This window comes from Zea mays, chromosome 10 (assembly GCF_902167145.1).
Source record: "Zea mays cultivar B73 chromosome 10, Zm-B73-REFERENCE-NAM-5.0, whole genome shotgun sequence".
In the NCBI taxonomy this organism is placed as follows: domain Eukaryota; kingdom Viridiplantae; phylum Streptophyta; class Magnoliopsida; order Poales; family Poaceae; genus Zea; species Zea mays.
Window position 1 is genome coordinate 135,231,475 of NC_050105.1, and position 24,338 is coordinate 135,255,812.

Genomic DNA, 24,338 nt, shown 5'->3' on the forward strand with positions numbered 1-24,338 from the left:
CTAGGGTTTTGTGTGGAATTGGAGAGGATTTGATCTCTTTGAATGTGTCTAGAATTGAATGCCTAGCTCTTGTAAGTGGTTGAGAAGTGGGAAAACTTGGATGTCCATGAATGTGGGGTGGTTGGGGTATTTATAGCCCCAACCACCAAACTTGACCGTTGGTGGGAGGCTTCTGTTCGATGGCGCACCGGACAGTCCGGTGCACACCGGACAGTCCGGTGCCCCTGCCACGTCATCACTGCCGTTGGATTCTAGCCGTTGGAGCTTCTGACTTGTGGGCCCGCCTGGGTGTCCGGTGCACACCGGACATGCACTGTTTGATGTCCGGTGTGCCAGCATGGGCGATTCTGACTTCTGCGCGCGCAGACGGCGCATTGAATGCGCGGCAGAGAGCCGTTGGCGCGGAGACGACCGTTGTCCTGGAGTTGCACCGGACAGTCCGGTGCACACCGGACAGTCCGGTGATTTATAGCGGACGAGCCGTTGGCTTTTCCCGAAGCTGGCGAGTTCCTGAGGCCGACCTCCTTTGGCGCACCGGACACTGTCCGGTGTACACCGGACAGTCCGGTGAATTTTAGCCGAGTCGCCCCTGGAATTCCCGAAGGTGAAGAGTTTGAGTCTGAGTCCCCTGGTGCACCGGACAGGTACTGTGCACTGTCCGGTGGCACACCGGACAGTCCGGTGCGCCAGACCAGGGGTGCCCTCGGTTGCCCCTTTGCTCCTTTATTGAATCCAACACTTGGTCTTTTTATTGGCTGAGTGTGAACCTTTTACACCTGTATAATCTATACACTTGGGCAAACTAGTTAGTCCAAAGATTTGTGTTGGGCAATTCAACCACCAAAATTATTTAGGAACTAGGTGTAAGCCTAATTCCCTTTCAGTCACGTCATCAGCCAAGCTTACGTCCCATCCGGGGGCAACGAGAGAACCCTCTCTCACGGCGTGAAGACAACACGCCCGTGTTTCGTTCCTCGAACGGCTCGCGCACGCGCAACGGCTGCCCCGCGAGCCACTCGCCCCGTCGCATTAACTCCACGGCAGGACAGGCGGCGCCTCTGGCAGGAGAAGCAAGCGACGCTTCGCCTTCGCCATAACGACCACATCAAAAAAGGTACGCCGCGTCGTTCGATTTCGTATCCTTTTCCTTTTTTCCTCTTTCTCTCTCTTGCAATAGGGACCGGGAAAGGGGGATACCCCGGAAAGGATCCTTCCCTGTGAAGGAACCAGACTCCGAGCCTCCCTACTGATCAGAGGTTCGAAGGCTGGCCCCTCGGAAGGGTTCAACAGCCGCCTCAGAGCACGTGGGCTCCACACCCACTACTGGTCAGAGGTTCAAAGGCTGGCCCCTCGGAAGGGTTCAACGGCCGCCTCAGGCTACTCGGGCTCCGCGCCCACTACTGATCAGGGGTTCGAAGGCTGGCCCCCGAAGGGTTCACAGCCGCCTCAGACACAGAGCGAGGGATGACCATGGGTACGTTCGATACATAACCGAGGCTCGGGCTGCGCTCCCGAGGTACCCTAGGACATTTCCGAGACCAGCGGGAACGATCTTGTAACAGAATCCCATCAGAGGGAGGCGTCGAACCCTCGGACCCCGTCACCAGGGGACCGGGTCTGGCAGATCACCCGCAGGTACTTTTGGGCGCGCCTCTAGGCCCCTAGCCGACCCCTAACGAATGGGGCACGGGCGTCCGCTCGGATCACCCGCTTGCAGCTCACCGGAGACACCATGTTCGGCGCCCACCGAGGGCAACATGGCGCTCTCCCCCCTCCTCCTTGCAGAAAGGCGACGCAGGGGCGTATATAAAGAAGTCGAGTATGTCCCTGATCGCCCTCTCGCCCTGTGCAGAGGCTCGGGGGCTGCTCTCGCAAACCCGGCTCCGGCCAGACCGTTGACAGCGTCAACAATACCAGCCCGAGAACTTGGGACCCGACCGTACACCCAGGCTATGGCCAGCTCGCATGAGGGAACGACCAGACCAGCCGAAGCATTGCGCGAGGCGTTAAGACCTCGGAGGAGTCAAACCACTCCTCCGAGGCCTCGGGGGCTACACCCGGCGGGTGCGCTCGCGCGCACCCACCGGAACAAAAACGCAACCGAGAAAGGCTGGTCCCCTTGCAAAAAAGTGCGACGAAAGCCTCCAAGCGAGTGCTAACACTCCCTTCGAGGCTCGGGGGCTACTGTCAGGGACCATAATTAGGGGTACCCTCAAGGCTCCTAATTCTCAGCTGGTAACCCCCATCAGCATAAAGCTGCAAAGGCCTGATGGGTGCGATCAAGTCAGGGATCAGCCCATTCGAAGGACTCGATCACGCCTCGCCCGGGCCTAGCCTCGGACAAGGGCAACCGACCCTGAAGGATCTCCGGCTCGCCCGAGGCCCTGTCTTCGCCAAGAAGCAACCCCGACCAAATCGCAGGAGCATTTAATGCAAAGGTGGCCTGACACCTTTATCCTGACGCGTGCCCCTCAGCTGACAGAGCCGAAGCGACCACCGTCACTTCACCGCTCCACTAACCAGTCTGATAGAAAGACAGCGCCGCCTGCGCCACTCCGACTGCGGTGCCACTTGACAGAGTGAGGCTGACAGGCAGTCAGGCCCGGCCGCACGCCATAGGAAGCTCCGCCCGACCCAGGGCTCGGACTCGGGCTAAGCCCCGGAAGACGGCGAACTCCGCTCCGCCCCGACCCAGGGCTCGGACTCGGGCTAAGCCCCGGAAGACGACGAACTCCGCTCCGCCCGACCCAGGGCTCGGACTCGGGCTAAGCCCCGGAAGACGGCGAACTCCGCTCCGCCCGACCCAGGGCTCGGACTCGGGCTAAGCCCCGGAAGACGGCGAACTCCGCTCCGTCCGACCCAGGGCTCGGACTCGGGCTAAGCCCCGGAAGACGGCGAACTCCGCTCCGCCCGACCCAGGGCTCGGACTCGGGCTCAGCCCTAGAAGACGACGAACTCCGCCTCGCCCGACCCGGGGGCTCGGACTCAGCCTCGGCCACGGAAGACGGACTCGACCTCGACCTCGGAGGAGCATCCACATCGCCCAACCCAGGGCGCGGACCGGCCACATCAACAGGAGGCGCCATCATTACCCTACTCCAAGCTGACTCAGGCTACGGGGAACAAGACCGGCGTCCCATCTGACTCGCTCCACCAGATAGGCGATGATGGCGTCCCGCACGCTCCCTGACGATGGCGACTCTTGGCCCCCTTACGGAAGCAAGAGGACGTCAGCAAGGACTCGATGGCCCCGACAGCTGTCCCTCCACCAGGCTCCAGCGCTCCTTCGACGGCCACGACATCACACGAACCGGGTGCCAAAATCTCTCCGGCCGCCACGATGGCGTGTACTTAGGGCACTAGCTCTCCTCCGCTAGACACGTAGCACTCTGCTACACCCCCCATTGTACATCTGGATCCTTTCCTTATGCCTATAAAAGGAAGGACCAGGGCCCTCTTAGAGAGGGTCGGCCGCGCGGGAACGAGGACGAGACGGGCGCTCGCGTGAGGCCGCTCGCTCCTCCCCCCGTGTGGACGCTTGTAACCCCCTACTGCAAGCGCACCCGACCTGGGCGCGGGACGAACACGAAGGCCGCGGGATTTCCACCTCTCTCACGACCCATCTCCTGCCTCCTCGCTTTCCCCCCTTCGCGCTCGGCCTCGCGTCGACCCATCTGGGCTGGGGCATGCGGCGACACTTCACTCGTCGGCTCGGGGACCCCCCGGTCTCGAAACGCCGACAAGGCTATTTACCTGCATTTACACATACGCCAGAAATAGCCGTACCTAACTGGTCAGGCTCGCGTGGGACTAGGTGTGCAAGCCCAGTAAACCAATCAGACGCATTGTGATCCACTGTTGGAAGTTGGATAGTAGTGTGTTCGCTAATTTGGGTTAATCCGTTGCAGAGTTTTCGCCCGTACCAGTGACAGTGAGGGTCAGTGGGCATTGGTGCTCAACGGTCGCGATTGTTCGCAGTTCACGAACTGGTCGCAAATTTGTTGCCGCACGCGGGTCGTCGCATACTGCCAACGGTGAGCCGGTGGAACTTATGATGTGTTTGGTTCGGTGTCAACGAGTGATGGGACGGGACCAATCCTGGGTTGACTCCGTCCCTTATTTTTTGAGGGATGACCTCATTCACTGTTTTTAAGAATATTCCTTGACCCTGACTCTGGGTCTCCAAACCAAACATGGGTCATGTTTGAATGATTCCACCTCATCCCTCTTCATCCTTCCTCATCCATCCATTCAAACACTACCTTACATGACAGTGGAAACCCGATTCTCTATTTTCACCGAAAATAATGCTGCTTTTTAAAGTGATTTATATTTTCTCAAGTGAAATTAGTTTATTTTTCCTTTTAAAAATTAGGATCCCTAAAAAAATAGAGTTATCAAATTAGCTCTTAAGAACTAGTTTAGTAATTTTATTTTTCAAGGAAAAATTAACTAATTTCCCTCGTAAAATAAAATTATTCTAGGACTGGACTAATTTAGTCCTTACGAGAATCAAACCATGAAAATTTTAGTCCTCGTTTGTGGAGATAGGAGGAACCATTCTCTGTCGCCATTTGTCGCGTACGCGCTCCGCAAACTTCGCTCGAGCTAAATTAGTTCATTGGCATATTTAAATTATACTAAAAACTCATTGTATATCCCATTATAAAATATCAAGACATCTCTTATAATTTCAAATCTTATCTTTTCAGATTATATTGATTTGGTATAATCAATTTAAATTTGCATCTAAATATTGTTCTAAAAGGAATGAGTTTTTCACAAAATATTTCCAACAGGGACGAGGATGAAAACGGACGAAAAACCGCCGAACCACTTTTAATTTCATATTTTAATCCAAAATAAGAATGGTAACAATATCGTCAGTCAGAAAAACGAAACCGAAAGTAATGTTAAACGATACAGTCGATCGGGAACACATGGGTAACGACCGACAACGGATAATTAAAATCAGGAATACTAACACATCTAACCATTACAAATGTCCAACTCAACGTTACAAATACACTATGGCCTTACAATAACATTATATATATATATATATATATATATATATTAGTTTATATATTAGGAGCTATGGGCTTCCAATAACTAGAGAAAGCCTAGGCCGGACGGTGCAATCCGGTCAAGCCGGACCACATCCGGACGTCTATAAAACAGGACCCGGAGTGCTAGGGTTCAGTTTTTTACGCTCCACCCGGATTAATTAGCGACGCCGCGTGCGACGACGGCGGTTGCCCCAGAGCGTGCGGCGGTGGATCCCCAGCCGGTGGTCGCAACTCCATGACCTCGACGCACGGTGGCGGAGGTTCCTCGATCTGGAGTAGTGGCGGCGGTTCCCACGTATGTGGTGGCGGCTCCCTGATCCAGAGGGCGAGCGACAGCGGGGCCCTTGTGCGGGCAAGCGACGGCGTCCCCGAGGTCCCGAGGAGGCGGCACTTCCAAGGCCGGCGAGCAAGCGACACCCGTCGACGTGCGAGTAGCGACGGCGACGCATGAGGCGCGATGTTTGAGCGAGCGGCGTCACGGAAGGCCCGAGATACGTGCAGCGATGATCGCGTGTGACATCCTCCGATCCGGCGCAGTTTTCTTTTTGATTATTGTGTTTTATGCCTACCACATGTATTATTTACGCCAAAAACTGTACGATTTTATGCTTAAACACGAAGTTTGTATATCAGTTTACTGCATGCACATTGGAAAGGCAATTCCTTGATTTATGTTGTTCCTAATTTGCGCGCATGCAATGGAAACTCCCACGATTTTTGCCATAATTTTTGGATTTATATAAAAATAGAAATCGCATGCATGCGTCTGCCATGTTTCCGGATATGTCATAAAAATAGGATAGTAATAACAACCTACTAGAGCTATCAACCTATCACATTGACTCGGTATTTACGCTTATAATTGAGAGATTTTATGCTTAAAACTTAAGGTTTTTACGCTCCACCGGAGATGCGTCCACCAGTGAACAACATGCCAGATTTTTTACGCAGTGTAACGAATTGCATAAATACCTACACCGTGTAGTATACTTTGTATCAGTATATATCATAAACTAGTTCTAATACGTTTAGCTGCATGGCTGTTGGAGGGATCCTATATTTACGAAGAAAATAAAACATTAGGTGCGATTTTTTGTTTCTATTATGAAATTCATTTACTTTCATTGCATAATCTTTCCATCATAAATTCGTGTGCATGCAGTTGATAACAGATTTTTACGCAGTATACCGAATTGCATAATTATCTACACAATTGCAGCGATCCTAAATTTATGGAAGAAAATAAAGCATTTAAAATAGAAACCGCCACACATATCTTTCCTAAATTTACGCACATGCAAGGGAACGTGTTTGACTCATGCATGCATTTTGCCATAATTTTTGGATCTGTATAACCGCATGCATGCGGCTGCCATGTTTTTCGGATCTACCATAAAAATAGGATCGTAATAACAACCTACTAGAGCTATCAACCTCTCACATTGGCTCGGTATTTACGCTTATAATTGAAGGATTTTATGCTCAAAACTTAAGGTTATTACGCTCCAACCCGGAGATGCGTCCACCAGTGAACAACATGCCAGATTTTTTACGCAGTATAAAGAATTGCATAAATAGCTACACCATGTTGTATAATTTATATCAATATATACCATAAACTAGATTTAATGTGTTTAGCTGCATGGCTGTTGGAGGGATCCTATATTTATGAAGAAAATAAAACATTAAATACGATTTTTTATTTCTATGCGTGCAATTTATTTCCTTTCATTGCATATTATTTTCATTATAAATTCGTGTGCATGCAGCTGGTAACAGATTTTTACGCAGTATACCGAATTGCATAATTATCTACATAGGGTAGCATATTTAGTAGCAGTATAGATCATAAAATGGTCTTTACGAGTCTAGTTGCATGACTGTTGCAGCGATCCTAAATTTATGGAGAAAATAAAGCATTTAAAAATAGAAACCGTCACACATATCTTTTCTAAGGTCCTTACGAGTCTAGTTGCATGGCTGTTGCAGCGATTCTAAATTTATGGAGAAAATAAAGCATTTAAAAATAGAAACCGTCACACATATCTTTCCTAAATTTATGCGCATGCAAGGGGACATGTTTGACTCATGCATGCATTCCTTTTTTGCGCGCACAGACGTAGGCGCGGGTGATGCAACCGACAGCCTGGTCCAGTCGATGTGCTGGATTAAACCAGGTTGCAGGGATGATCGACCTGGGCTTTCTTTAACTATTGAAAGCCTATATATATATATATATATATATATATATATAGCCTTTAGAGTTACATGCACAAGGGGATAGTAATTGATAAGTTCAAACATAAGAACCATAAATGTCTCGACTCTAGTCACAAACACTTAAATAGGATATAGAAAATAGATAAGCTTCTCCAAAAGTCTAAAGATGCAACAACCTACCGTTTAGAAAAATCTAGATCATTTGCATGAGGCATGTACTGAATTTCTTTATCTTCTCTTTTATCTTTAAAAAATTAGACAAGATTAAATAAAATTAGATGTAGCAATTCATCGTTTGAAATTTGAGCTGAAATGGTAAAGTATGCCTAGCACAGTGCATGAAACAGGCCAAAATTAATGGTTGGTGAAGCACTCCACGGGGAGCTACGAGGAAGCAAGAGAATGCCAGAAAATAAACTACTTCCGCCACCAAATATGTGGCCGAAGCACCTCTCCCAATCTTTCTGAACTCCTCTGACGGACGCGGCTCCTCAACGTGTCATCCAACTACGGACTACTCCAGGTATGCCTAAATGAAGTTCTGAACAACAGATTAACAATAGGCACTAATCCTCAGAAGGAACTACATTACAATATTCGTTATCCAATTTCTTTCGTTTCCACTTTCCAGTATTCTAATGGTGAAGATCTTGTTGTAATATTAGAGAAATAAGTGACATGTTTCCTTCATATTTAAATATATTAAATATACTAATTCCGAATAAAACAAGCATATCACTCAGATAAATGCCATATGTAATTATAACAGCAATGAACAGTAGCAATTCTAGAACATGAAAACATGTAATATAGCTACTCAAATCCATTTGCAAATTAAACATGGCTAGTAGATGAAGAAGGCAGATCAAACAAATAAACATGATTGTTTAAATTAAAATATTGCTCTCAAAATAGCGGGTTGCTGCAATAAACAGCCCTCCAACGCTAAAGGGTGATCAAAGATCCTCGACTAACGTGACAGTCCTATCTTACCAAATCAGGGTTTTAGATCAAATATTATGAGCCTAGAAATCAAGCATGAATATCAAGATCAAAACAGTGTGCACAAAAATTAAGGAATAATAGTGAACTTAAATAATCAGCCTGCACAATAGTAAAAGATGACTAGGCACAAATAATATCAATGCTGAAAATTAACAACACACTAAAACCCAGACTGTCACGTTGTCTCACTACACCGCTATCATCATCGAGCATTTAATCCGCCCACAAATTGTGCAATCACACCCAAATAAATAATACTAGCAGATTGCACAAAATTACTCAATAAATAAAGTGAGGCAACGGGTAACTCACAGCACGTAGATTGTCTACGTGGGAAGACCAGCTCAGCGAACACGAAGTTCTGTCCTAGAAAACCAATTCCGCCGCCCACGTCCGGGCCTGCACGGCGGGAGGTTGACGGAGATACTAGAGCCGCTGCCGGAGCCGAGGGAGACGTCCACGGCACCAGCCCGAGAAGACGAACACCGCGCAGCAGGGAGCCCAAGCACCAGGCCACGGTGGACAACAATCAGAGCATACAGAGCACCACACAGGCGCACTGGAACTGCACAGCAACACACTAATGCCGCACAGCACGTGCACAGCACCACCTCCACTCTCTTCCACCAACAAGACGAATACCAGAACACCAAGAATCGAAGGGATCGATTTGCACCGAGACTGGAATCGTGAGGAGGAAGAGAAACAGGGAACTGCGTTTTTATTTTTTACCGAGAGAGAATGGCCAGGGGCTTGTCTCCATACTTAAGGAGCATAGGAGAGGAGGATAACAACCGGATCCGCATGAGCCTTGGCCGAACCAGCCGTAGAGAACGGAGCAGCCGTTGAAACCACCGCCGCCGCCATTCACTCGGCTGCTGCCGAGTCGCCCATCTCTCTCTCGCTCTGGCCATTGGCCGTTCGGCCACCTCTTCCTGGCCGCTCGATCCCTGGCTGCTCTCCCACGCCGGCCGGCTGGGCTGCTCGGCCCATGGCCCTTGAAGTGGCCCAGCTCGGCTGGCCTTTCCTTCCTTTTTTTTTCTTATTCATTTCTTCTATTTTCCATAAAGAAAATAAAGGGAAAATTCCCTTAAATGAACAACAATCCCCACCATTTTCACTCTTATTTTCTGATCAATGTCATTGAGCTCCCGTACTGTTTATATACTACTTTTCGGCAGAGGTACTTGTTAGGTTTGAACCAAAGCCTATCCCAGTGTGTTCCAACCCTGCACGAGTAAGCGGAGGACTACGCCTTGATCCACAAACCCTAGTGTGAGAGTCTTCGCACAAAAGGCACATAGTACTAGGCAGATTATCTGCTTCTCTTACGGGGCAGGGCGTTACGGTCATGCCCTTTGATATCTATTCATGAGCTCACTAGAGAGATAACCCCATTCTCTCCCGGACTGCGACCCCACAGTCAGCTCATATAGGTGAAATCATTAAGGAAATTCTGTAGGACAATTTCCCTGCTTATAGCATTGACTTCATTAAGAGCATATTGCTCAACCTGCCATACAGAAAGAGCACAGCAGCTCATGAGACTCTTTGTTTTGTTGTGCTCTTGGTTTCACAGTGCTTCGTTTCCTGGAGCCTGGATCTCGGGACCTCCGGTCACACAGGACAGTTATCCGCAGTTGAAACCGCTAACAGGGTACGAGTCCCATTCCCATGCACGCTGCTTGGATTGGCTTTTGAGCCAGCCCTTTGGTGAAAGGATCAGCAAGGTTCCTTTCAGACTTGATGTAATCTACGGTTATTACACCCGTCTCTCTAGCATGCCGACATGAATCAAGTCGTCTTCTGATATGCCTCGAGGATTTTTGGTTGTCCTTTCTACTGTTCACTTTCAGCAACACAGAAGTGTTGTCACAGTATACTAGGACAGCCGGTATCGGCTTTGCTAGCATTGGAAGGTCTGACAATAGGTCTCTCAACCATTCAGCCTCCAATGCTGCTGAATCAAGTGCAACTAATTCAGCCTCCTTGGTGGAACGTGTCGACACTGATTGTTTAGACGATCTCCATGACACGGCCCCACCAGCTAAAGTGAACACATAGCCACTTGTAGACTTCATTTGATCCGAGTCAGAGATCCAGTTTGCATCACTGAATCCTTCAAGTACTGATGGAAATCCGGTATATTTAATACCAAGATTCATCGCTCCCTTCAAATACCGAAGCACTCTGTACAAGGCTACCCAGTGTCTATCTCCTGGACTGGCCGAATAACGAGCCAGTCTGCATACTGCATATGAGATATCTGGTCTAGTTTAGGGATGGCAATGGGTACGGGTATGGGTAAATAACCGCGGTTATTTACCCGTTGGGTATGGATATGGTGGAGTTTTATATCCGCGGGTACGGGTATGGGTATTATATGGTATCCACGGATAATAATTTTGTGGGTATGGATATCTGCTATCCATATCCGTCACCCGATGGACATATGACATGTGGACCCAAACAGTGACCAGCAGTCCAACGTCCAAGTCCAAGCGGCCTGTCGCAGTGCCGCCTACGGCCCAGGAGGCCAGGAGGCTACGACCAGAGGCCAAATCCAATCCAACATCCAAGCGATCAACAGCCTGCGCCCTGCCCGTGCGGTCTTGGACTCTTGGTCTTGGCCTCTCGGGCTCTCGGCGGTCAGTCACTCAGTCGGTCTCCAACTCCAAGTTTCTAACCCTAGCCAGCCGCCAAGCTTGAAGTTCCAGTCGTGCTTGTGCAGGGCTGCAGCGAGCAGCAAGCCGCCGAGCACAGGGTGCCGCCGAGCAGCCGAGCCGCCGCCGAGCACAGGGCGCCGCCAAGCAGCCGAGCCACCGTCCGAGCCGCCCTGCCACCGCCGAGCGTCGAGTCTTCTCTGGTAAATTAAAGTTGCTTGGATAAATTAGTGTTTCAATTTAGAGTTTTGGACAGATTGCTTGTAGGGATTTGAAAAGATTACTTGCTGAAATTTTAGTGGGCGGGCGGGTAACGGATATCCGTTGGATAACGGATATCCGGCGGTTACGGGTACGGATACAGATCCGTACCCACGAGCGTAAATGGGTATGGGTATGGGTATGGTTTTATCTCGTGGGTATGGATACGCGAACCATATATCCGCGTTCTACCCACTCGATTGCCATCCCTAGTCTAGTTGCACTGCTCAGGTACATGAGAGATTCGATGATCTGCGAATATAGTAGCTGGTTCACAGGCTCGCCTTCATATTTACTGAGCGTGTAGGATGGATCATAGGGCGTGGTGACTGGTTTACAGTCCATATGTCCAAAGCGAGTCAGGACCTTTTCCACATAATGGGATTGTGACAAAGTAATCCCATCCTCACCCTTTATCAGCTTGATGTTCAGTATAACATCAGCTTCACCCAAGTCCTTCATATCAAAGTTCTTGGAGAGGAATAATTTTGTCTCCATGATAGCCTCCAAATCGGTCCCAAATATCAATATGTCATCAACGTATAAACACATGATGACACCTTTGCCCCCAGAGAAGCGATAATACACACTTGTCGGCTTCGTTTACACAAAACCCGGCAGTGGTCAGAGTATTATTAAACTTCTCATGCCATTGTCTGGGAGCTTGCTTAAGACCGTATAAGGATTTAATCAAGCGACACACTTTGCTCTCTTGTCCTTTAACCACAAATCCTTCTGGTTGCTGCATATAAATTTCCTCTTCCAGCTCTCCATTTAGGAATGCTGTCTTTACGTCCATTTGATGAACAAGAAGTTTATACGCAGCTGCCAGCGCTATAAGCACACGGATTGTGGGCAATCGAGCCACCAGAGAATAAGTATCAAAATAATCCTCCTCTTTCTTTTGAGTAAAACCCTTAGCCACAAGACGGGCCTTGTACTTTTCAATAGTACCATCGGGTCTCCTCTTCCTCCTAAAGATCCATTTACAGCCCACAGGCTTGCAACCAGCTGGGAGATCAGTTATCTCCCAAGTTCCGTTCGAGATGATTGAATTCATCTCGCTACGGACAGCCTCCCTCCAGTACTCTGCATCCGGAGATGTATATGCCTCTGTGAGGGAGCGTGGTTCTTCATCCACTAGATAGATAATATAATCATCACCCAGAGACTTTTCAGTCCTTTGTCTCTTACTCCTCCTTAACTCCAAATCTGGAGTCTGGTAATTGACACTCGAGGGCAGAGAATATGTCCGAGATGGACCATCTGGGGCTACTACTTCCTTATCCCGCATAGGGAAGATGCTCTCAAAGAATGTCACATCCCGAGACTCCATTATTACATTTATAGCAACTTCGCTTGTCTCGGAATGGACCACTAGAAATCTATAAGCTGCACTGTTATGTGCATAACCCAGGAAGACACAGTCTACGGTCTTAGGGCCTAACTTTCTCTTCTTCGGCAACGGGACATTCACCTTTGCAAGGCAGCCCCAAGTTCGAAGATGCGAAAGATCTGGCTTCCTTCCTTTAAATCCTTCATAGGGTGTGGCCTCACGGTTGCGAGGCGGTACCCTGTTCAGGACATAGCATACTGTGAGTACTGCCTCGCCCCACTATATGTCAGGCATCCCCGAACTTTGCAACAAAGCATTAGCTAAGTCACACACCGTTCGGTTCTTCCTTTCAGCTACCCCATTTGACTGAGGTGAATATGGAGCAGTGGTTTCATGAATGATTCCACACTCTTTGCAGTACTCATCAAAAAGGTTGGAAAGGTATTCACCTCCTCTATCAGACCGGAGCCTTTTAATTTTCTTGTCTAACTGGTTTTCAACTTCAGTCTTATAGATCTTAAAGTGTTCTAGTGCCTCATCTTTAGTTCTGAGTAAGTAAATATAACAGAACCTGGTAGCATCATCTATCAAGGTAAGAAAGTATCTTTTACCGCCTTTTGTGATTATACCATTCATCTCACAGATATCTGAGTGAATTAGTTCTAAAGGAGTGGTACTTCTGCCTTCAACCGTATGAAACGGTTTTCTAGGCTGCTTAGCTTGCACACAAATACCACATTTTACACCTTTAACATGTGTATATTCAGGAATTAAAGACATGTCACTTAATCTCTTAATGGCCTCAAAATTCACATGACACAAACGGGAATGCCATATATTATTAATGGAATCGTTATTACAGACCACATTAACATGGTAAGAAGAATGATTGTTCAAAACAGAAAGACGGAACAAACCGCCTGACTCATATGACTTTCCAACAAAAGTACCAAACTTAGACAGGACCACTTTATTAGACTCAAACACTAATTTGAGACCCTGTCGACATAGCAGCGACACTGAAATGAGGTTCCGGCTCATCGAGGGCACATAGAGTACGTCCTTCAGCACGAGTGTCTTTCCTGAAGTTAACTTCAGGTAGACCTGTCCAGTACCTCGAACTGCTGCCGGAACACCATTTCCCATCAAGACCGGTGCGCTGTTGAATCCCTGGAATGAAGAGAACATGGATCGATCAGCACAAATATGAACAGTAGCACCGGAATCCATCCACCAGTCATCTGATGGACTTGCCATAAAGGCCTGAAGTGCATACCCTGGGGTGGAGTTAACCACCACGTTCCCTTCTTTGCACTGAGGTGGAGGACCTTTTCCCTTCCTAAGTTTGCACCTCCGAGCTGTATGCCCGGAGACACCACAAACGTAGCAGATAAAGTCCTCCTTTTTCTTCTTCATCTTTTTGGACTTAGGTTGGTTCATATTCTTCTGTGGAGAGTTCTTCTTCTTCTGGAATTTTCTATCTCCACCCTTCTCAACAACGTGAGCCTGAAGTTGCTGGGATGGCTTGTTACTGGACCTTGCACGCTCTTCCACATTTATCGCAGCTGACAACTCAGTGAGAGTCATTTGCTTCTTCATGTGGCGGCGTGAAGTCACAAAGTCTCGCCAAGAAGGCGGGAGCTTTGCCAGTATTGAATTCACCTGAAAACTGTCTGGTAGGACGCAGCCATATTGGACCAAGTCCCTAACAAGGAGTTGAATCTCCTGTAGCTGCTCCATAACAGACCTTCCCTCAACCATTTTATAGTTGAGGTAGTTTTCCGTTGTGAATGACTCATTGCCATTGTCAACTTCAGAGAACTCGTTCTCAAGTTCAGTCCATAGACCCTTGGCGGAGGTGAAACGAGAGTACACGTCAAATAAGCGGTTCGACAAGACGTTCAGCAGACGAGACAAGCATGCCTCATTGGCTTCGTCCCACTTGGCCTTCTCCGCTAGTGCGGCGGCCTTCGCTGCATCATCAGCATCATCTGATGCAGCCTGGGGAACAGCCGACGTCACTACCCAAAATAATTTTAGGTCAGTGAGCCACATGCGAGTCTTAATCTGCCAGCGTTTAAAGCTTGCGCCGTCGAACGCTTCAGGCTTAATGACATCAGAACTGGAGGCCATAATACGGAATTGGTTTTCTGGATTGTTGTAATATTAGAGAAATAAGTGACATGTTTCCTTCATATTTAAATATATTAAATATACTAATTCCGAATAAAACAAGCATATCACTCAGATAAATGTCATATGTAATTATAACAGCAATGAACAGTAGCAATTCTAGAACATGAAAACATGTAATATAGCTACTCAAATCCATTTGCAAATTAAACATGGCTAGTAGATGAAGAAGGCAGATCAAACAAATAAACATGATTGTTTAAATTAAAATATTGCTCTCAAAATAGCGGGTTGCTGCAATAAACAGCCCTCCAACGCTAAAGGGTGATCAAAGATCCTCGACTAACGTGACAGTCCTATCTTACCAAATCAGGGTTTTAGATCAAATATTATGAGCCTAGAAATCAAGCATGAATATCAAGATCAAAACAGTGTGCACAAAAATTAAGGAATAATAGTGAACTTAAATAATCAGCCTGCACAATAGTAAAAGATGACTAGGCACAAATAATATCAATGCTGAAAATTAACAACACACTAAAACCCAGACTGTCACGTTGTCTCACTACACCGCTATCATCATCGAGCATTTAATCCGCCCACAAATTGTGCAATCACACCCAAATAAATAATACTAGCAGATTGCACAAAATTACTCAATAAATAAAGTGAGGCAACGGGTAACTCACAGCACGTAGATTGTCTACGTGGGAAGACCAGCTCAGCGAACACGAAGTTCTGTCCCAGAAAACCAATTCCGCCGCCCACGTCCGGGCCTGCACGGCGGGAGGTTGACGGAGATACTAGAGCCGCTGCCGGAGCCGAAGGAGACGTCCACGGCACCAGCCCGAGAAGACGAACACCGCGCAGCAGGGAGCCCAAGCACCAGGCCACGGTGGACAACAATCAGAGCATACAGAGCACCACACAGGCGCACTGGAACTGCACAGCAACACACTAATGCCGCACAGCACGTGCACAGCACCACCTCCACTCTCTTCCACCAACAAGACGAATACCAGAACACCAAGAATCGAAGGGATCGATTTGCACCGAGACTGGAATCGTGAGGAGGAAGAGAAACAGGGAACTGCGTTTTTATTTTTTACCGAGAGAGAATGGCCAGGGGCTTGTCTCCATACTTAAGGAGCATAGGAGAGGAGGATAACAACCGGATCCGCATGAGCCTTGGCCGAACCAGCCGTAGAGAACGGAGCAGCCGTTGAAACCACCGCCGCCGCCATTCACTCGGCTGCTGCCGAGTCGCCCATCTCTCTCTCGCTCTGGCCATTGGCCGTTCGGCCACCTCTTCCTGGCCGCTCGATCCCTGGCTGCTCTCCCACGCCAGCCGGCTGGGCTGCTCGGCCCATGGCCCTTGAAGTGGCCCAGCTCGGCTGGCCTTTCCTTCCTTTTTTTTTCTTATTCATTTCTTCTATTTTCCATAAAGAAAATAAAGGGAAAATTCCCTTAAATGAACAACAGATCTTAAGCAAGAGCTAAACGATGTCGACAACCTGACGGTAGAGAGGCTACTAGATGAGATGTCGGAGTTGTTCCTGAAAGACTACAAGAACGGGCAGCTGAAATCTCGTGCATGGATGGCATGCCGATTCTGAGTACCTGGCCTACAAGGCATCCAAGCCTCTGGCTATACGACTGAAGATACTGGCGAAGGCGCACCCGGAGTTGCGCACCAACATCGTGCACCCTGGCTTTAATTTTGCAGGACCGATCAACTTCGACACCCGGTGAATACACCGCTGAAGACGGCGCCAGTTTGCCCCCGTTGCGATGACAGAAAACAGCTCACCAGGATTAAGGACAACATTGTTAGGAACAATATATAGCAGTTCTGCTTACACAGTTACAGTTTTTCCGCGAGGCTAACACAACTCCATGCCAAAATCGCCATTGTCATGAGCCTCATCAGACGTAACGAAGGCATCTGGTACACTTACAGCCAGCTGGACGACAAACCGAGTTCACGGAGAGATAGATGAAAGGAGGGAATAACGAAGTCGTAGAGAAAAAGAAAAGAAAAATGGCAAACGCAGACTTGAGTGTGAGAATGTGTGAGTGTGTGTGTGTGTGTGTGATATATATTGGTGGCGGTCCCTTCCTCCTAGTTGTCCTCTCCTTCCCCGTCTTGCGGTGGCGCCGGTTCCGGCGGTTGCTCGTCGGCTGCCATGTCCGGCAGCGTATCCTGGGACGGGCTCTTCTTCATCATGTGGCTGTAGCTCCCCTTCTCCATGAACAGCTGCGCGAAGTGGATCTTGCAGTACAGAACGCCGTTGAGCGCGGCGTAGGAGGAGGTGGTGAGGATGCAGCCCCCGTGCGAGCACTTGAAGCAGCTCTTGTGGTAGGACTCGCCTTCCAGAGTTAACTGAAGAAGAGAACAATTTTGTTAGCATTACTACATACGCTGCCATTAGAATCTAGTTATTAGTTGGGGAAGAGAAATTATTGATCGTTATTAATGTTTCCCACGAGTGTGTCAGGTTCGTGTTATTAGGTCTTGGGAAGTTCTTAAAGATCATCATTTCTGTACCTTCTCCAGCGGGTACACTGTTTTCTGGCAAGCTGCACACTTATCCTGAGTACCAGAAAACGCAGATGATAGCTTGCTGGGGGCCCTTGTCTGCAAAGTGCAAATGGATTCCAACAGTTTGTTTGGCAAACAATGATCCAGTTATTACTACAATATAGAAACCAAGACATCCCAGAAACAATCACGACGAGATACTAGTTTCCGTGAGGCTAGGCTGTATGTACCAGTTCACCCTTGTCTGAAGACTTGCCACCTGAATGAAGCACACAAGAAAGCTTTCAGACAGAGCACACACTGCTGTGGGAACTGAACGCCACGCCCACGTCGTAGCGTAGCTACATTACCTGGCGTGAAGTTCTTGGAGAAGCTCCCGGTCTCCTTGAAGAGCTGCTCGAAGTGGGTCTTGCAGTACAGCACACCGTCCATGGAAGAGTAGCTGCACATCTGCAGGCGGCCATCAAACGGTTTATTTGCAGCGTCAGAAACTCTTTAACTCGGCCGTTTTTTTCTTCTTTCCCATGGCATGCAGACATGGCATTTGGATGCACGCACGTACGGCACGACGTACCGAGAGGATCCCTTTGCAGTGGCTGCACTTGAAGCATGTCTTATGGTAGGTGACGCCGTCGGCCGTGAGGAGGTCGATGAAGTGGACGGTCTTGTCGCACTCCGCGCACTTGTCCTGCGTGCCGGTGAAAGAAGACATGGTGCCGACGCCTGCCTGTGGCTGCACGCACGCACTCTCGCCTCCCGATCCCAATCGCTTCTCGCCTCCGCTCGGGCGAGCGAGTAAATAGACGAGGCTCGCATCGGGGATAGCAGGTGATGGATGGCTACGCTTACGGAGAAGCCGCGGGCGCCAGGGACGAACGAGAGCTCCGGAGCAAGCATAGGGCGCGGGCGGTCTCTGCGCCGCATAGATTTCGGTCAAGCGAATGCTTCATTTAGAACTATGAGCGCTGGCGCGTCAGTCATCTCGACCCTGTTCTGGACAAGAATGATGCGCCACCGTCCCTCATTTAGTTCTGTTTCTACTTCTCTAGCGTGGCCATCGATCTCCTCCCATAGGCCTGAAGCACGGCCCATTTAATAGTGTCGTGCCGGGCCCGGCACGACAGCCGTGCCGTGCTTGGGCCGCTGCCTCGGCCCGCAGTGCCGGCCCGGCCCGGCACGATTATATTTTTTTATTTTAAAAAATATAGTATATATATATTAAGATTTTATATTTGCTATTTTCAACAAAAACACTAAGTTCTGGTGGTTAGTCGCTTATGGATAGTGCTCTCAGTCGTGTAGAAGGAGGGCGTGGATTCGAAACCTCAATTCCACACAGTTTTTTTGACATTTTTCTGATTTAATGGGAACCTGGACACGTTAAACGGGCCGGCCCGGCACGGCTACCAGGCCGGCGTGCCGTGCCTGGGCCGCGTCTGCGGCACGTGGACCGATCGGGCACGGCCCGATTATGTGTCGGGTCTAACGGGCCCGTGCCGGGCCGCCCGTTTGGGCAACTCTACAATGGACAAAAAGACTTGGTGGTGCTTGTTCTGCATTCTCCCCCCCCCTCTAACCTCTAAAAAAATACCACTAATTGCTGTAAATCAAATTTCTACCTTAACTAGTATAGTGCCCGTGCGTTGCTACGGCATGTCAATTATTTGATAAAATGTTAGTTCACAACGATTACAATGTTTTGTGACAATATGTTAGGGTGAAAACAGACAATTTACATTGACAATACTTTCTTAAACATGGAGTTGGATAGGTAGAGGGAGACTGGTATTGCAGCCAAGAAGCAAGAAAATAAGAAAAGAGAGGCAAAAGTAGCCACCTACTGTTTGTCCCCCAACAAATACAAGCGTGAAGTATGGAGAAGTCGTTGAATGTAACATAAAGAGCAGAACAAAAACATGCAGAATTATCATCCATCTACCCTTTACCCTTTAAAAGAAGCTGAAGAGAGCCTTAGGACATCGAGCTGGGTCAGCGGGCGGGCGGGCAAGGGTAACCCATCCGTTAGATTGGGCCGGGTATCGGGCTGATTCGATCTGGATAGGGTTTTCACTGGCCTCGGGTCCAGTTCAAGTACCTAACCTGCTATGTGGGCTTTGGCTCATATTAGGCGGACCTTTTTCACTGTTTCTTGGCTTTTTAGGGCTTGTTTGAGAACTTTATTTCTCAAAACAACAATTTATAATACTATAGTTTTTAATTGATGTTATGATATAACTATGGTATATTTATATCAGTCCAATCCAAGACTTGTTTGGAGAAGAGAAGACTATAGCTACGTGCAAGCAAAAAAAAAATTTGGCCTGACCCTAAAAAATACCACGACCATAGTATTGTCAAAATCATGATTTAAAATACAAAATTATTGTATATGTTCCCAAACAATTTTTGGTATAAAATACCATGGTATGATCAAATAACATATTATTGTCTTGGAACTAAGAAAATATTGTGTTCCCAAATATACCCTAAGAAAATAACGTGTTCCAATACAGGCTCTTAATTTTTTTCTTGCATTTGCTAATATATTGTAAAGACTTCTAAAAATGCTAATATATTGTAGGGTTAATATATTGTAGGGTTAGGGTGCTCATTAATTATATCGATATATCACGGACGAACCGCATAAATGAAAATATCTAAGTTATGCAGTCACTAAGACACTACTGCTGACAAAAATGGCTTAGGCTCTGTTTCAATTCCACGAGATAAACTTTAGCAGCTTTTTAGCTACTTTTAGTCATTTGATGATCTAAACAGGAGGTCTAATGGTGTTGTGATAAAATTTAGCACCTATTATCACATAAGCTGCTCAATGGGTGCTAAAAGGAGTTAAACGTAGGCCAGAGAACCCTATTTTCCACCACATACCCTCCAACCCCGTTCTCTCTGTCTCCGCATTAGGGGCATGTGTGTCTTTTTATTCTAATATGCTAAACTTTATTAGAGTAGTACAAACACTCCAAAGAGCTAAACTTTAGCAATTGAATTCATATGGCTAAATTGTTCAGTAAAAAACTAAAGTTTATCCCGTGAGATTCAAACACAGATTCAAACAGGGCCGCCTTACTACCTGATAAAGCGAACGAGGCTAAACTGAATATTTGACAATACGGCACGGCAAGAAACAATTCGATAGTTGACACAATGGCAAGAAACACTTCAGTGACTCAGGAGGAACAAAGTTTTTGTGCGCGAAAAGCAACGTTCTGTGCACATTTTATACATACAATGATATAAATGGCACTGCACTCTTCTTAGTGACCTGTTTGATCATGATGTCATGCTACAAAGCATATTGCCGGTACCAGCTGCCTACAAAATTTCCTCGAGCTGCCTATCAACCGATTATTCCACCCAATCTTTACACACCCCCTTAAATGTACACAAACGAATAACTCAACCAGCCACCAGGAAGCAGCATTTGCCACTTCCGAGTTTGAACAGAACGACCTTGTGTACTGTACACACAAAAAACATGCACAACTCAGATAGTCAGATCAAAGTTCTTTAATTGTGTCACCAACGATTGCATGCTCTCGAGCTTTTCGCTAAGCTGCCTGATGTCCTCGGCACGGTTTTGATCCTCAGTGCTGCTTGCCTGAGAAATCAGTGCCATACAGTTGGCCTTGGATTCGGAAATCTCGCCTTGTAATGAGGAAATAGTTGCTTCCGGTGTGGTTTTCGAACTCATGACGTCTGCAATGGCTTGCATAGTTGGAGTCAGAGGAGTGCCTATGCTACCAAAACTGTTCTGCCTGCTGAGCCTCCTGGGTGAAAAGATATTGTCCATGCCTCCACTTCCTGTAATAGCACAATTCATAACGAAATTTGAATCCTCTAGGAAAGGATAGTTGTTGAGCCTTTTTTTCTCGGTAAAATGTTTCCGGTGTAAGGGGAGCGATAGAATAGAAATAATAAGCATCGATAAAGCTATAGCACTGAGAACAACGAAAAAAAGTCCTTGACCTTTGCTACGGAAATTCAGTAGAAACCTTTTGATTTGCAGTATGTATGTTCTTTTCAGCATAAAAAACATGTCATGCCAATGTTCTGAAAACATAGATTTTTGACATGCTTGCAAAAACCATACTGAGCATTGTTTTTCTTTTGGTGAGAAGAGTAGAGACCAACATAAAATGCAACAGTGCTACATGCCAAACCTCGAATAAATAGCGAACAACTACAGAGGACAAAACTAAGCTGAAAAGAAAATTCTAAATCCCAGAGAATGTACAATCGTATCATCTAGATTACTTTAGGGGAGCTCCATACCTAGGTTACGTAGTTGTTCTATTGTTTAGATCCACCTCTTTTAAGAGCGATACTGATTGAATTATCCCGTTCATGTTACTGTATATATCTTTGCCATGTCTTTTTATCATACTTCGTTACTATGACTCCTACGATCTAGGCTACTGTGAGAGTAGTAGTACTATTATCATGGGAGGAAGAGAGATAAAATAATAATAATGTTTTAAATAAATATCAATAAAAAGTATATTACTGCACAATGCGTAGTACATGTTTTCTTTTCTCTCCACGTGCCCAGTCTTCTCCCCCTCTCATTTTCTTCACTGCGCTCTTTCGCCACTGGCACCCACCCTCTCGGCTCCCGATGCGTCATTGCCGCTTTCACTCACACCATCCTCGATCACGACTGCTCCTAACCTAAACTTATTCAAAATCTGGACGTGACCGCCTCTGTGTCCAGTCCACCATCTAACCTTCAACCATGCATTACCTCTGCTCGATCTCCACCGCCGCGCATGCTGATTCTGGTGCAGCCAACCTTTTAATTTCTACTGCTCGGCGGATGGCATACCTACAGCTCCTGTCCTCACTCCTCACCATATGAGCATATGAATAGGCCATAGAGGTAATGCTAAACAACAACGTTCAGACAGCAGCTAGGGACATCAGAGTGCAGACACGCATTATCAGTACTATTTTACATCACCATAATCTCGCAAAAATCTACACATCAGGCTACAAGAGATGAAGATAACCCATCAGCAATCAGTTGAGCACATAATTTCACGACTTCATACAGTCAAGGAAGCACCGTTATCGTCCAGTGAAAGGCTTAGTATCATACAGTCAAGGAAATTCTGGTAATCCTTTGTATCTGAAAACATGGAGCAGCAATTTGCTTAAACAACATGGTAGGGTGCAAGCTGTACAACAAGAATACAAACTGAGTAGCATTCTTAGGCATGTTGCACAAAGAACAAGTTAGATGATGCATAGCCTATCCAATCCAGCAACGACTAACCAAACACGAATCTACCAGAACTGAAAATCTGAGAACTTAACAACTATCCCACCCAAATTAATGAGCAAGAAGTAATCTGAACAATTGCATCTAGAAACTCGCCTGCATTTTCTTCATCTTCGTCTCAGCTTTTCTCTTCTCATGGTTCTCCCAGGCCTGTATCTTTACATCTTCACGTTTATACCTAGATCAAGCCAAGACAAGATTTGCACTAAGTAGCAAGCGATGGACGTGGAGAACACATTTGTTATTAGTAGAGATGTTTTTTTTTCACTGTTTCAACTCCAAATGGCGTTAATTAGCTAGGAGCTTCACCTATTGTTACTGTGGCTGCTATGCAGCTGGTTGCTTATAGTAATTTGGATAACCAGCATAAGCACCATAACCATACATGTTAGGATCCTGGGGTTGTGCATACTCACTGCCATAAGCCTAAGCCTCATAACCTTGTCCAGAGCCACCATAGTAACCACCAGCACAAGCAGCCACAGGCACGCCCCATTGGATGGATGGATTCCTATTGAGGCCGAGAATTTTTTACATCAGAATATTAGCCACTTCATCTACACCATACAACATGACAGGAAGAAAAAACAATGTGCAAGAGATGACCTGAGTCTCCTTGTTCGACAGGCTTGTACCCCACGAAAGCTGAACATTCTGTGCACCAATCAATGCACCTTGCAGCATTAACAACGTTTGCTCAGTAGACTGTCTAAAATTCATTGCCATAATAACTAATACAACAATACTTTTTACAAATACATGTCAACGATGGACCAATTGAGTAAATAAGGTCAACCTTATAACAAACTGAACAAAACCACATCTCTTTCCAACAGGGATCTTAACACGGACGACTTCGCCATGAGGAGAACAAACTTGTTTTAGGACATATTCAGTTACATTAGGGTCAAGCCCACAAACAAATATATGAAGACAAAAGAATAAAGTTAACAAAAAATGGAAGATGAATGACTGGCATGTAGAAAAAAAGAATTAAGAACGCACAATGGTATTGTTAGGACTTAGGATCATTCTTGAGCTCCTTGAGAATTTTCTACTGAAAATGAAAGCAAAAAAAGTGAAGGCAACATATTGTAAGATTTGATGAATAACAAATTCTATTAAATGAAGCCTGCCATGGAAAAGCCTACCAGATCATATGAGCAGTGTATGATGTCCTATCGTCGACAATACCCAATCGCCAATTTGTGATATAAATAAAACCTCAATCGCGTGCAAACATATCTCACACAGATCGAGCTCGAGCCATCTCAGGGCACTCACAAAATCCAACCCCAGCACCAAATCACATCTCACATCAGTGGCGGACCCAGAAACCTTCAATAGCCTTGGCAAAGATAATACTTATACTGTAAATATATAGCTTTGTCTAATTTTTAGACACCTTTAACTATATTTTACTACTTGCTGCATGTGTATAAATTCATTAGGACTAATAGAGTTGTTAAGTTACCATAGTGTAGGAGCAGATAGCATTCCACATTACATTAGTGACGGGGAAGCATCTGAATGGATTGGCGAGCAACATGATACAGACTACATCCTCGCAACTTTGACTAATTGGATTATGTGTGCATTCGTAAAAGAGCTGCTATATTATACAAAAATAATTATGTAGGTAAATTACCCAACTTGACGAGATTGCCGAGTTGGTCTAAGGCGCCAGATTAAGGTTCTAATTGATTCTGTGTGGTTGAGCACGCTAGTGTGGAGCTCCCCATTAGATGCCTGAGAAGCATCCATCTTGCTCTCAGGTAATGCAGTCGAAACCACTTGGTCAATGAGTTGC

The 24,338-nt window shown here is 46.8% G+C and overlaps 1 protein-coding gene across 1 annotated transcript; it reads right to left on the bottom strand.

Annotated features, from left to right (window-relative positions):
* Nucleotides 1–16,504: 16,504 nt before the first annotated feature.
* Nucleotides 16,505–17,983, bottom strand: LOC100272616 (uncharacterized). The gene is made up of 5 exons (NM_001147079.1): nt 17,804–17,983; nt 17,580–17,679; nt 17,460–17,488; nt 17,236–17,325; nt 16,505–17,070 (listed from the first exon to the last, which is right to left on the bottom strand). The coding sequence occupies exons 1-5, from the start codon at nt 17,939–17,941 to the stop codon at nt 16,810–16,812; spliced, it is 618 nt and encodes a 205-aa protein (NP_001140551.1). The 5' UTR covers nt 17,942–17,983; the 3' UTR covers nt 16,505–16,809.
* Nucleotides 17,984–24,338: the final 6,355 nt, after the last annotated feature.